This window comes from Plasmodium brasilianum, chromosome 14 (genome assembly GCF_023973825.1).
Source record: "Plasmodium brasilianum strain Bolivian I chromosome 14, whole genome shotgun sequence".
Classification (NCBI taxonomy): domain Eukaryota; phylum Apicomplexa; class Aconoidasida; order Haemosporida; family Plasmodiidae; genus Plasmodium; species Plasmodium brasilianum.
The window spans coordinates 2,661,700-2,674,078 of NC_090127.1; the positions used below are offsets into that span (position 1 = coordinate 2,661,700).

General features: G+C 27.5%; 2 protein-coding genes across 2 annotated transcripts; one reads left to right on the forward strand and one right to left on the reverse strand.

Moving 5' to 3' along the window:
- Positions 1-771: 771 nt before the first annotated feature.
- Positions 772-7,087, forward strand: MKS88_005775 (uncharacterized protein; the record flags this gene model as incomplete). Its single annotated transcript, XM_067219068.1, has 3 exons — positions 772-6,441; positions 6,817-6,887; positions 6,991-7,087. 3 exons carry the CDS (start codon positions 772-774, stop codon positions 7,085-7,087), a joined length of 5,838 nt encoding a protein of 1,945 aa, XP_067070981.1.
- A 966-nt stretch (positions 7,088-8,053) lies between these two features.
- On the reverse strand, positions 8,054-9,574 carry MKS88_005776 (uncharacterized protein; the record flags this gene model as incomplete). The annotated part of the gene is made up of 1 exon (XM_067219070.1): positions 8,054-9,574. The coding sequence occupies one exon, from the start codon at positions 9,572-9,574 to the stop codon at positions 8,054-8,056; it is 1,521 nt and encodes a 506-aa protein (XP_067070982.1).
- Positions 9,575-12,379: the final 2,805 nt, after the last annotated feature.

The following is a 12,379-nucleotide window of genomic DNA, read 5'->3' on the forward strand; positions in this document are numbered from 1 at the left end:
GCTTGTTAAGTTTTTTATATTAATTTCATTAATTTTAAAAAAATATGAAGCGAGAATTATGTAGTTATATGTATTAACAGAGCATATATGTAAACGAGGAAATGCAAGGAAAGAGTATGAACATTGGAAGGGAAAAAACGGAAAAAGAATATAACAAAAAAAAAAAAAAAAAAAAAAAAAAAAAAAAAAAAAAAAAAAAAAAAAAAAAAAAAAAAAAAAAAAAAAATACAATCGAATTTAATATTGAAATAGGGTCCTTTTAAAATTATTTTTTTTTTTTATCAAATGCGCGTTTTCCATTTTTATATAATCTTTAGTGTATTTGTAAAAATGTTCATTCACAAATATTTTTGATAGCATTAACGCGCGTTTAAATGTATACATTATGTATGTACATATATAAGTACATATGCTTGTACATACATATGCATATATGAATGCATACGCGTATATACTTATATACCTGTATGATTTCCCCCCATTGCATTTACTTTCATGCGGCTATTTTTAAACAGGAAAAATGTTAATGAGACAAAAATTTAACTCATAATTTTATGATGAATTGGAATTAGCATGCGAAATTGCGATAAAGATACAAGCGTATATGTATGTATATTTATATGTAAACACCTAAGTATATAAATACATGTATATATATATATATATATATATATATATATATATATATATATATTTATGCCTGTATGCAGCATGTAATTCCTCGCATAGTCTCTTCCGAATTTAAGCAAAACTGTTCGTATTTGTTGAAATATGAAAAGTAGTCCCTTGAAAAAATTAAAACTGGGTGAAGGTGAGTACAAAATAGTTAATGAGTATGAACAAAACAGAAGAGTGGAAAAAGTAGGCATAAAAGAATATAAGGAAAAGAGAGATGTAGAAAGTCATAGCAGCAGATATAATTGGCTATATGACAAAATAAATGGCTTATGTAAAAATTTGAACGTATTTAAGAAAAATGGACAAAGGGAAAGGCGCAAAGAAAGAGAAGTAGGTGCAGTAGGCGTAGTAGATACAGAAGTAGATGTTTATGCGAATGTGGACGTGGATATACATATGGATGTAGAACAGGAAGAAAAGAGAAAGATAAAAAGAAAAGGAATAAAAAGATCTTACGATGATTATTCAAAAGTTAATAAGAGGGAGAAGGAGAAGATTAGCACAGAAGCAAAAACTTATCGCCAATCCTTTGAACATTTGTCCTTATTACAATCTTTATTATGTATTCATAAATTTTACTCAAGGGATGTTAATGGTAAATGTGCAACTATTCCGGTAAAGGATAAAGAATACGAAAGGAGGGATATAAACGCAAATAATAATAAAGATGTCGATCGTTATGATGATAGGAACAGTAGTATGTACGGAATAAAGGCTCAGAGTAAAGAACAGAAATGGTGGGAAAACGACAGGAAAAAATATAAAGAGAAAGAATTCATTGAAGAAAAATTTAAAGTGAAAGAAAATAATTTAACATACAACAATATACATTGCGACAATATACAGTATGGAAATTTTGAGGACATTTTTGTCGATCTAGTAAATGAAAAGTGTGGTTTTTTTTATATATTCAATATAGTATTTTTTACAAATTTAAAAAATTATTATTATTTCGTAGACATCGTCAATATATTAAATTATATGGGTAATAACAAAAGTGCTGTCCATTCGGATGAAAAGAATAAGGACATATTAATATATGAACAAGTTGCCTTATATATAGAAAAATTTTATAATATTTTTATGTACGAAAAGAGTAAAAGATCGATTAGTTTTTTACCAAACCAATTTTATGATAAAATAAAATGTACCAAGTTTGTATCATCTATACAAAATAACAGCTATTATTATGATTTAGAAGAAATAAAAAAAAAATTAGAATTTTTAAAAAATGAAAAATCATATGAAGAAATTCTATTTATGTCCATGTATGAATGTAATAAAAGAATATATTGTCAATTAAGTAAAATACCGGAATTATTTCAAGACATATCAGAAATTAGTAAATATAACAAAAATAATTACGAACAAAGTGAAATTGTCAATTCTGAGTACAGTGATCAGCGGTTAAATGGTTTATGTAAAAAGAAAACCTTCTCCTTGTATAGCGAAAATCACTTTGCCGCTTCGTTAACGTACGACGATTTGAAGAACGGTGGTAATGATAGTAGTTCTAACGATAATAGTGCTAAGGATAATAGGGTTAATGATACTAGGGATAATGATAATAGTGCTAGTGATAATAGGGATAATGATAATAGCGCTAGTGATAATAGGGATAATGATAATAGTGCTATTGATAGTGCTCCATGTAGAGTACCACTGAAAAATGGTCGATCTTCAATGCACAGTCTCGATAGTGGTAAGTTTCATTTTGGAAGAAACCAACTGAGTAAACACAGTGCCAAGTTGTTCGGTCAACAAGTAGTAGGAAAACGTAAATCTATTGTCAGTAATGGAGTTCCAAATAACAATAATTCGAACATAACTGGTGGTAATTTGTCGAATGAAAAGGGGTTATACATAAAAAATTTTTTAATAAACTTGTTTAAACCGTCAAATACTAGAGGTAGTGAAGATAATCAGAAAACTGTAATTTGTAGTGGAAATGAAAATGGAATAATGAATTTTGTAGAGAAAAAAGGCTTTCCCGAACATACGCTTAGAAAGGATATTAGTTTCTATTCGAAGGATAGGAGTGGCATGAACAGGAACGTGAAAAAGGACATGAACAACCCAATGAACAACCCAATGAACAACCCAATGAACAACCCAGTGAACAACCCAATGAACAACCCAATGAACAACCCAATGAACAACCCAATGAACAACCCAGTGAACAACCCAATGAACAACCCAATGAACAACCCAATGAACAACCCAATGAACAACCCAATGAACAACCCAATGAACAACCCAGTGAACAACCCAGTGAACAACCCAGTGAACAACCCAGTGAACAAGGCACGAGATAGTCATGCTACTGAAGCAGGAGTTCTTCCCCCTTGTGTGGAAAAGGCGAAAGAAGAAAATGGTCAACCCACAGATTTGTCTGAAACGAAATTGTGTGAATGCCCTTTAGAAGAGAATAGTAAGGAAGAAAAATTAAATAGCGGGCATGAGCTAACTAGATTTGAAAATAATGATGCATTAGTAAATATCAACATTGCACTTGTCGAGTCTACTATCAACGGATTAGCAAATAAAATTATAGAGAATGATAAGCAAGTTTCTAATGAATTAATAAAGCTGAAAAGCGAAAAAGATGATCAAGGTGAGCAAGTAAACGAAGAAAATAATTTTTCCATAAGTAATGATAACACGAATGATAGATTAATAACTGATCGACCAAGTGGAAATGATTATTTACTTAACAAGTCGGAGGAGATTTACCAAAATTATTGCAAAGATGAATGGGAAAAGAAATGCACAAATAAAATGGAGGAAGAGCAGAAGTTTGTAGTTGGGGATGAGCCGTGGGAAAAACTGGGTGGAAAATTAGTTGAAAAATTGGGAGAAGTACTGAGTAATGAATATGAGGAGCCTTTTGAATCTAATAGTGGGGGTAAATCGATGGACAATTATGAAGGTATTTGTGATGCTAGTCTTGTGGACAGATCAGTAGTTTATAATTCAGCAGAGTGTAAAAAGGTAGAAATAATTGACCTAAAAAAAGTGGAAGAGGAATACAGAGAAAGTATATTAGAAAAAAAGGATGACTCATCTGAAGGGGTATTGAATGGATACAAGGAGGGATATAAGGAATTAGATGTAAAAAAGTTAGAACATGTGAAGGAATTTAAACAGTATGATAACACTCCTGATGCAAATGACGAAATTTATAAAATTGACGGAATTGACCGAATTACACAAAAGCCAAATGAGTCTAATGTCCATCTTAAATGTGAAATTGAACTACAGGAAGGTCATTCAAAAAATTACGAATTAAAAGAAGTGGAGGTAACAATGAGTAATCAGTTATGCGACATGCAAGATGATGCAGACGCATTGAAAGATACTCATTCGGTGAAAAACCAACTAAATGGCGAAGAAAGTTGTGAGTTGTCGGTTGAAGAGGGGGTAGATATGAACAAGTCAGGTAAAGAGGGGGAAAACGTTGAGGAGGCAGCTAATCCATATGAAAGTGAACCAAATAAAAAGGAGTCAATTATCAATGAATTGAATTGTAGCAAATCTAAAAATAATATTAACATTGTCGATAAACCAAGCAATATTGAGCCTGAAAATGTTGAATCGGGAGGGAATAAGTTACGTGCGGATATTCCGAGTGGAGTTGACTTGAATGAAGTGGATGAAAACGAACCACGTGCAGTAGATCAGAACGAATCGAGTGAAGGAGATCAAAATGAATCCATTGAGACAGATTTAAACGAATCGAGTGAAGGAAATCAAAATGAATCTATTGAGACAGATTTAAACGAATCGAGTGAAGGAAATCAAAATGAATCTATTGAGACAGATGCAAACGAATCGAGTGAAGGAGATCAAAATGAATCCATTGAGACAGATGCAAACGAATCCAGTGAAGTAGATCAAAATGAATCAATTGAGACAGATGCAAACGAATCCAGTGAAGTAGATCAAAATGAATCAATTGAGACAGATGCAAACGAATCCAGTGAAGTAGATCAAAATGGATCCATTGAGACAGATGCAAACGAATCGAGTGAAACGGATGAAGGCAAGTTGAGCAACGGACGCAAAGGTGAGCAAAGTGAAGATGATAAATATGAACATGAAAACTTCACGCGGGAAAAATACGAACACTCTGAAGGGTCATACGAAGATGTGGACTACAGAGAAAAAGCGCAATTTCTTGACATAAAGAAAAAAAAGGCTGAAGTAGAAAAAATAGACATAAAATATTCTCCCACCTTAGAAGATAACACATCTGTTTTAGTAAAGGAATCATATTATAGCGAAATAGATGATGAGTATATTATTAAATTATTAAAATATAATAAAGAAAATAATGATAAAGCAAATTACAATAGAGAATTATTAAAGAATATACTAGGATGTAGTAAAAAATGTACACTTGAAAATCATACAGAAGAAAAAAGGGTATTTATTAAGAAAGTAAGAAAATTATGTAATTTAATAAAAAAGAAAAAATTGAATGATAAATATAAAAAAATACTAGAAAAAAAAAATTTTTTTAAATGTGGCAAGTTACAGAGAGCATATAAAATATTTCTCACAGTAATATTTTCCATAGAAAAAGAAATTAAAGAATTGAGAAAAGAACTAAATGGAATGCGTAATTTTATATTTATAAATTCAGGGATTGAATATTATTTAAATGAAAACAATATATCCTTTTTTAGAAAAAGTAGGGCTTATAGGAATATCCTGAACAACCACCTTATCGAGCGTAGTAAATTTGGTGGTTATTTTTGCACTAACAATGACGTTATTAATGGAGATATAAATGGAGGTATAAATGGAGATATAGATGGAGATATAAATGGAGATATAAATGGAGATATAAATGGAAATAGTAATTGTAATTATAATCGTAGTTATGCTAACAGTGATGGAAATAGCGACAGCAACATCAGCATAGTTAGCAATTTTTTTTTAAAAAGCAATTTTCCGAGTAAGGGAAAAAGAAAGAAAAAATATATTTCATATATACCTTTAGAAAATTATAAAATATTATTTCTATGTTTAAAAGACATATTTGAAGAAAAGAATGTAGAAGACAAACTAAAACGCATTTCATACTACATTGAAATAGACGACTATATACCTACATATTGCAAAAGATTTTATGATAAATTCAAAATAAAAGAGAAATATTTATATAATATACAAACATTATTTAATTCTTGTGTACCATCTGTTGAATGCGTAAACATGATAATATCTTGTCTTAATTATAATTATTCCAAAATTTATAAAAAGAAATCAATTTTCAAATATGAACTAAACAGTCTATACTTATCTACCCTACCGTCGGTATATTGTTGTTATGTACAAATAATAAAACATATAGAATTCTTAAAATTAAAAGAAACAAGTCAGAAAATAATTAAAAATAATAAGATCTTTGAGAATTTATTAAATCATCTTTCATCTTATATATTAGATGAGTCTTATTTTATTATTCCCTTTTTTACATCCTATGGAAAATTTTTAATAATAATTAAAACAGACAAAAATTATAATACAGAAACTACAATGGAAATTTTAAAAAACAAAAGTTCATTCACCTATGATGTAATCATTAACAGTTTTGTATATCCTAATGATACATGTTTTCAAGCAATTATTCATTTTTCACATGTTTTTATAAACACCTTAAGGAATTTTTTTAAAACCCGAAATTCGGATGACAATATTCCTGAAATAACTTTTGCAAATATTCCTCATATTGAGAAGCAGCAACTTATATATCATGTAATGAATCTATGCAGAACGAAAGTGCAAAAGACTATGTAGCAGTGAAACATGCACTGATTAATTTGTTTAAAAAAAAAAAAATATAATAAAATAAAATAAAATTTGAAAAAAATATGCATCTTTAACCTGAAAGGGGAATGTTGTGCACGCGCGTGTATATGCTTATGTACATGTATATATGTGTATATACGCCTTTGTTTTGTTTATATATAACGTTATATACCTATTTTTGGTTGTTCTACATTGTCTTATTTCCGCCATTTCACGATTATTACTATTATCATTACTATTGTTACTGCAGCCGCTACTGTTATTGCTGTTATTCTTATTATTTTATTATTTTTTTTTTTTTTCCTCTTTTACGTCATGTAGGAAATAGAATCTAGCAAGAACAGAAATGAGATTACTGTTAATGTTATTTTCTTGATAGAGTCCTTCTTCAAGTAAGATTATTTACGTATTTACCTTCACCAGTGAAGGGACTATTTGTGATATTCATAAAAAAAAAAAAAATTTTTCCCTTTTTTTTTGTTTTTTTTTTTTTAGCAACACAAAGAAAATGAAGGTACCTATGGAATTTAATCAAGGGTTGAGATTTTTATATGTTGTTAGACTGCTTGAGCTCTATAACGGAAAAAATTAAAATATAGAAAGAATGCGAGTAATTAGAAAAATACATTTAATGCGCGAAATAGTTGAAAGAAAAGAATGAAAACTTTTGGTTTAAAAATTTTTTAAATTAAAAATAGTTCTTATCCACAGTTTCCTTTTTTTTCTTTTTTTTTTTTATTTTTTATTTTCTATATTATTAAAATATTTCGTGAAATGTTTGCATTATAAATAACCATAAGAATAAAATTTGAAAGCATGAATAGAAATTATTTTTTGTAACAAAAAATTCGGATAGCGCATCAACTCTAAGAGCTCTAATTTGTATTGCCCTTTTTTTTTTTTTCTTCGAAAGATATATAACTTGCAAGTATATAAATGATCACTATACAGAGGAAATGAGTAATAAATTTGGTATAAATTGTGTATAAATGAGTTTTACATAAGTGAGATAAGTTTTAGTTATGAACTATATATATAATTAATACAGTACACAGATGAACATTCCTTAACATGTTAGGGAAATGCTCAAAAGGCAAGGATAACATAATTAGTGTTCCGATGAACAATGATAAATATTCATTAAAATCAGTGAAATATATACATGTTTATAAATATGCATGTATATATAAACGGGTGGTGAAATCATGAAATGCGAATGGGCAATGGGTTTATTATATCACAAAACAAACGGATAATATTTAACAGAATAACTAAAAAAATTGTTGACTAAAAGAATATGTTCTTGATACAAAAGTATATACATATGTTTATATATATACATATGTATGCTAAGCACATGGTACATGGAAATGCTGCTTTACAAAAAAAAAAAAAAAAAAAAAAAAAGAATTGCATGCTCCACCCTGCACTTTTCCATTTAAACATAAATACTATGCGCCATTTAAAAATATACAACATGTGAATATATAATGAATATACATGAGTATACATGCAAACATACATGTGTATGTGCACATGTGCATATGTATGCGCATTGCTAGTTTGGAAAATTAAAGGTGGCGTATATGGGGAAGTGGTCGCTAGGGTGATGAATATACGTAGTATTGTAAGGTATGAAACCTAAGAAAGATTTAATATAAAATATAGGTTTATACTCATGTTGTATTGCCGTTTGCGGTACAATAACTTTTACTTTTGAATCATTTGAAACTAAAATATAATCTAGTGTGTGGTTATGTTTATAGGTGTAATCGCTTTCCATGTGTCTACAATAATCATTTAAAAATGAATCGTAAGTTGTTTCTAACGAATCTTTTGTAACCGAACAATTTAAGCAATCATTTGATAAGACTTTATCTAAAAAAAATTTATCCATATTATATCTAATATTAAGATCACCTACAAAAAATAAAGGTTCATTTTCTTTAATATAGTTACTAGGTATACCCTTATACAACCAAGTTCTTAATTCATTGAGTTGCTTCCACCTACAATTTTGTTGTTCAATTGTATCACCTGCTTGTAAGTGGGTTGCTATCACATTTACCTTTTTGTTATTTACATCACATTGTAAATATATTGCTCCCTTTGTACAAAACATGTCGGGAAATTTGCTATTAGAAAATATTAACGCATGATTATGTAAAATTTTATGCTTGGACAAAACTATAACACCTCCATTTAAAAATTGATAAAATTTTGATTTCCCTGATATCGAATCAAAATTGCAAATTTTTTGATTATGCATCTTTGTATTTATTTTTTCATTAGATACTTCTTCTCCTAATACTATTTCTTCCCCCATATCAGTCATACTTATCTTATTATTATTATTATTATTATTATTATTATTATTATTATTATTACTACTACTATTTCCCTCCCAATAATTGTTCAAACTCATCCTGTCATCCTTCATATCGTTTATTTTATTCCCATTATTCAGATTAACATTTTTTGTAAGACAATCATTAATAGTTTTATCTATGATAGGCATATCCTCTAAACTGCTTTTTCTATAAATACCTTGAGCATTATTTATAATTCTATTCAATGAATTATTATGTTTATGATTTATTTCATCATCTTCTATTACTTCTAGTGGCTCACTATCTAAAGCAGACATCATGCATACAGTTTCATCACTTTTATGAGTTTCATATGAATCAAAAAGTAATGTATCTTTATCTTCTATTTCCCTTTTATTTAATCTTGTTCTATTTCTACCAAATGTTACTGTATCTTTGTCTTCTTCCTTTTTTATATTTTGCGCATCCTTTTTTTTTTCATGATGTTTTGAATTTTCCTTGAATTTTTTCCCTAATACATTCGTATGATAAGGAAACCTCTCTTTTATTAGTCCACTAGTTAGCAGGCGATAACTCTTATGTGTAAACACTTCGTTTAGTACTAGGATATCCATGTTATGCTTTTCATCAAGATATAAAATGTAGTCAACTATTGCATTCCCCCTCTTTCTTATGTTCAATTGATGACTTAATGGAATTGACAGCATTTGAATATTGTAAGACATAATTGTTAAACTGTTAGATGCCATGTTTAGCTTATTATTCTTCTATCTCTACTTCTTTTTTTTTTTTTTTTTTTTTGTACAAGTAACAGGTGCTAAGATGTGAATACATACGCGTGCAGTAAAAATACTGTATAGGGAGTTGCTACCTCTCTTAATATTTGAAAAGAAATTTTGCAGTACGACAAGGACACTGCACGGAGACGTATATATAATTGTGTAATAACGGATCAGCAGTTTGAAATTAATAGCTACTACTTACCTTCTAGTTATGCATTACAGAAAATGAATAAAGCATTCGTACGTATAATTTTTTTTTTTTTCGAGCTATAAGTATAATCTGTTTTTTTTTTTTTTTGGAGCGAATTGTTGATATTTTGTTAGAAAAAAAATTAAGGTATAACTAGCCAAAATTGCAATTTACTTCTTTCTCTTAATAAAAGGATTAAAAATAAGAAAATTATGTCGTTCTTCTATCTATCTATATATATATATATATATAAAAGATAACCATTTTAACTTTGATTAATTGAAAATATATACAAAAACATTAGAATAGCATAACAACGAATAACAATTTCAAGCATAACCCAACTATTTGTTCTAGCTACCCGTGTACTTTTAGTTTCGCTTAAATTCCCCCTTTAATTATTTTTTGAGTAAATAAAATATAGCATTGTTTTTTGTAATGCACCACATAATCGATACACATAAATGATGTTGTCTTCGTAATAATTTTTTGGCAGTTCTGTTTAATACTACTTCATCTAGCACTACAGACACATATATAATATTATGAACATACAACACTACTAATTTATCAATGCTTATCATATAACAAAACATTTTTTTAAAACATCCTGTTATTGCTTTTTTATTTATGATATCTGTTCTACATTATTTTGTGTCTCTTAGGAAAAACATTTTTCGTGTTATTACAACATTACACTATTCAGGCGGTACATATATTTAAAAAAAAAAAATATGAAATGTAGGGAACAGAAAAAGTAAACAGCAAAATCGCAAAATAGAGAAATAGCGAAACAGCCAAAAAAAAAAAGCAAAAATGAAAAAAGAGCACAAAAAAATTAAGCTGAATTATATTAAATTATGTTAAATTAAACTAAAACTAAATTATATAATATTAAACTAAATTATATCAAATTATGTTAAATTAAACTAAAACTAAATTATATCAAATTATGTTAAATGAAACTAAAACTAAATTATATAATATTAAACTAAATTATATTAAATTATTTTAAATTATTTTAAATTATTTTAAATTATATTAAATTATATTAAATTAAACTGAGTTAAATTAAGTTATATTAAGTTAAACCAAACTATAAAAATTTAGTTTAATCTGGTTTAATTTATCTTAATCTTTTAATTCCAGCAAATAACAAAAATTAGTAGTTATTTATCTGAAGGATTTGTTTACTACCCATAAACTTCATTTACACGAACAATACTATTTACACATTCGTAAAAACTAATGAAATTAAAAAAAAAATGAACGTAAAAGGGAGAAGTGAAAAAAAATAATCAATTACACATTTGAGTGTAGTGTATTGGTTAGATCGTAAAAAATGAAATATAAAATATAGAAAAAAATAGGTGTCCATTTTGCAAAAAAATGAAAAAATAAAAAAAAATAAATAAAAAAAAGCAAAAAAACGAAATAACAAATTAATAAAAAGCGAAAACGCAAAAATGCAAAAAGCAAAAATGCAAAAAGCAAAAAGCAAAAAGCAAAAATGCAAAAAGCAAAAATGCAAAAAGTTAAAAAGAAAAAAGTCAAAAAGTAAAAATACAAAAAAGCAAGAAAGCAAAAAGGCATTTTTTTTCAATTATGCACAAAGTGCAATTTAGTAGATACGTAAAAAGCATGGAACGTTATGCGTAAATATATACACATATATATGTACAGTTATGTGTATGCGTATATATATGTAAATGTATATGTACATATATATACGAAATATATGTATGTATATACGTATTCATAAAAATAAACGTTATATATTTACGCAAATTGCCTTTACTATTTTCAAGCACTCTTATCTTTTCCTCATCTGCAATAAAAATAAAAAATAAAATTGTAAGCTAAATGCATTTACGAATGCGATATATTATTAACAATTAACGCTTAACGATTAACGATTAACTAATAACTAATAACGCTTAACAATTAACGATAAACTAATAACGATTAACTATCAATTATTAGCGATTAAATGTTAATGATTAATAGAAACATCTCGTAAACGCATAAAATAAACATTTTGTTTCTGAAAAATTCCAATGTATTCTATATCAAAAAGAAATTACAAGGTTTTCCATTCAGCTTTAAAAATCATGGCACAATTTGGCAAAATCAAATGAGGATAAAAAAAAAAATAAAAATAAAATCGAAATACCATCGAGATAATATCAAAAAATCTAAATAAAAGCGACATAAAATCGACTTAAAATCGAAATAACACAAAAAAAAAAAAAAGGAATAGTAAAAAACTAAATATATAGATTTGTTTATAACCCTATTTTAATAATTGTGTTTAACTTCAATATCATTTCTTTCCTTCTCATTTTTCTTTTTTTTCCCCTATGTTTATTATTAGTACAAAATCAATGAATTTACGTAAACATACATTTAATTCATTTCTTCGTATTGTGCCACGTAAAATACAAATATACAAATAATAAAAATATAATAATAATACACATATATATATGTATGTATACGTATGTGTACATTAAAATATACATATGTATAAGCATATGTAGGTATTTGTATACCTCATATTATGTATAGGTGCCCATGTGTTT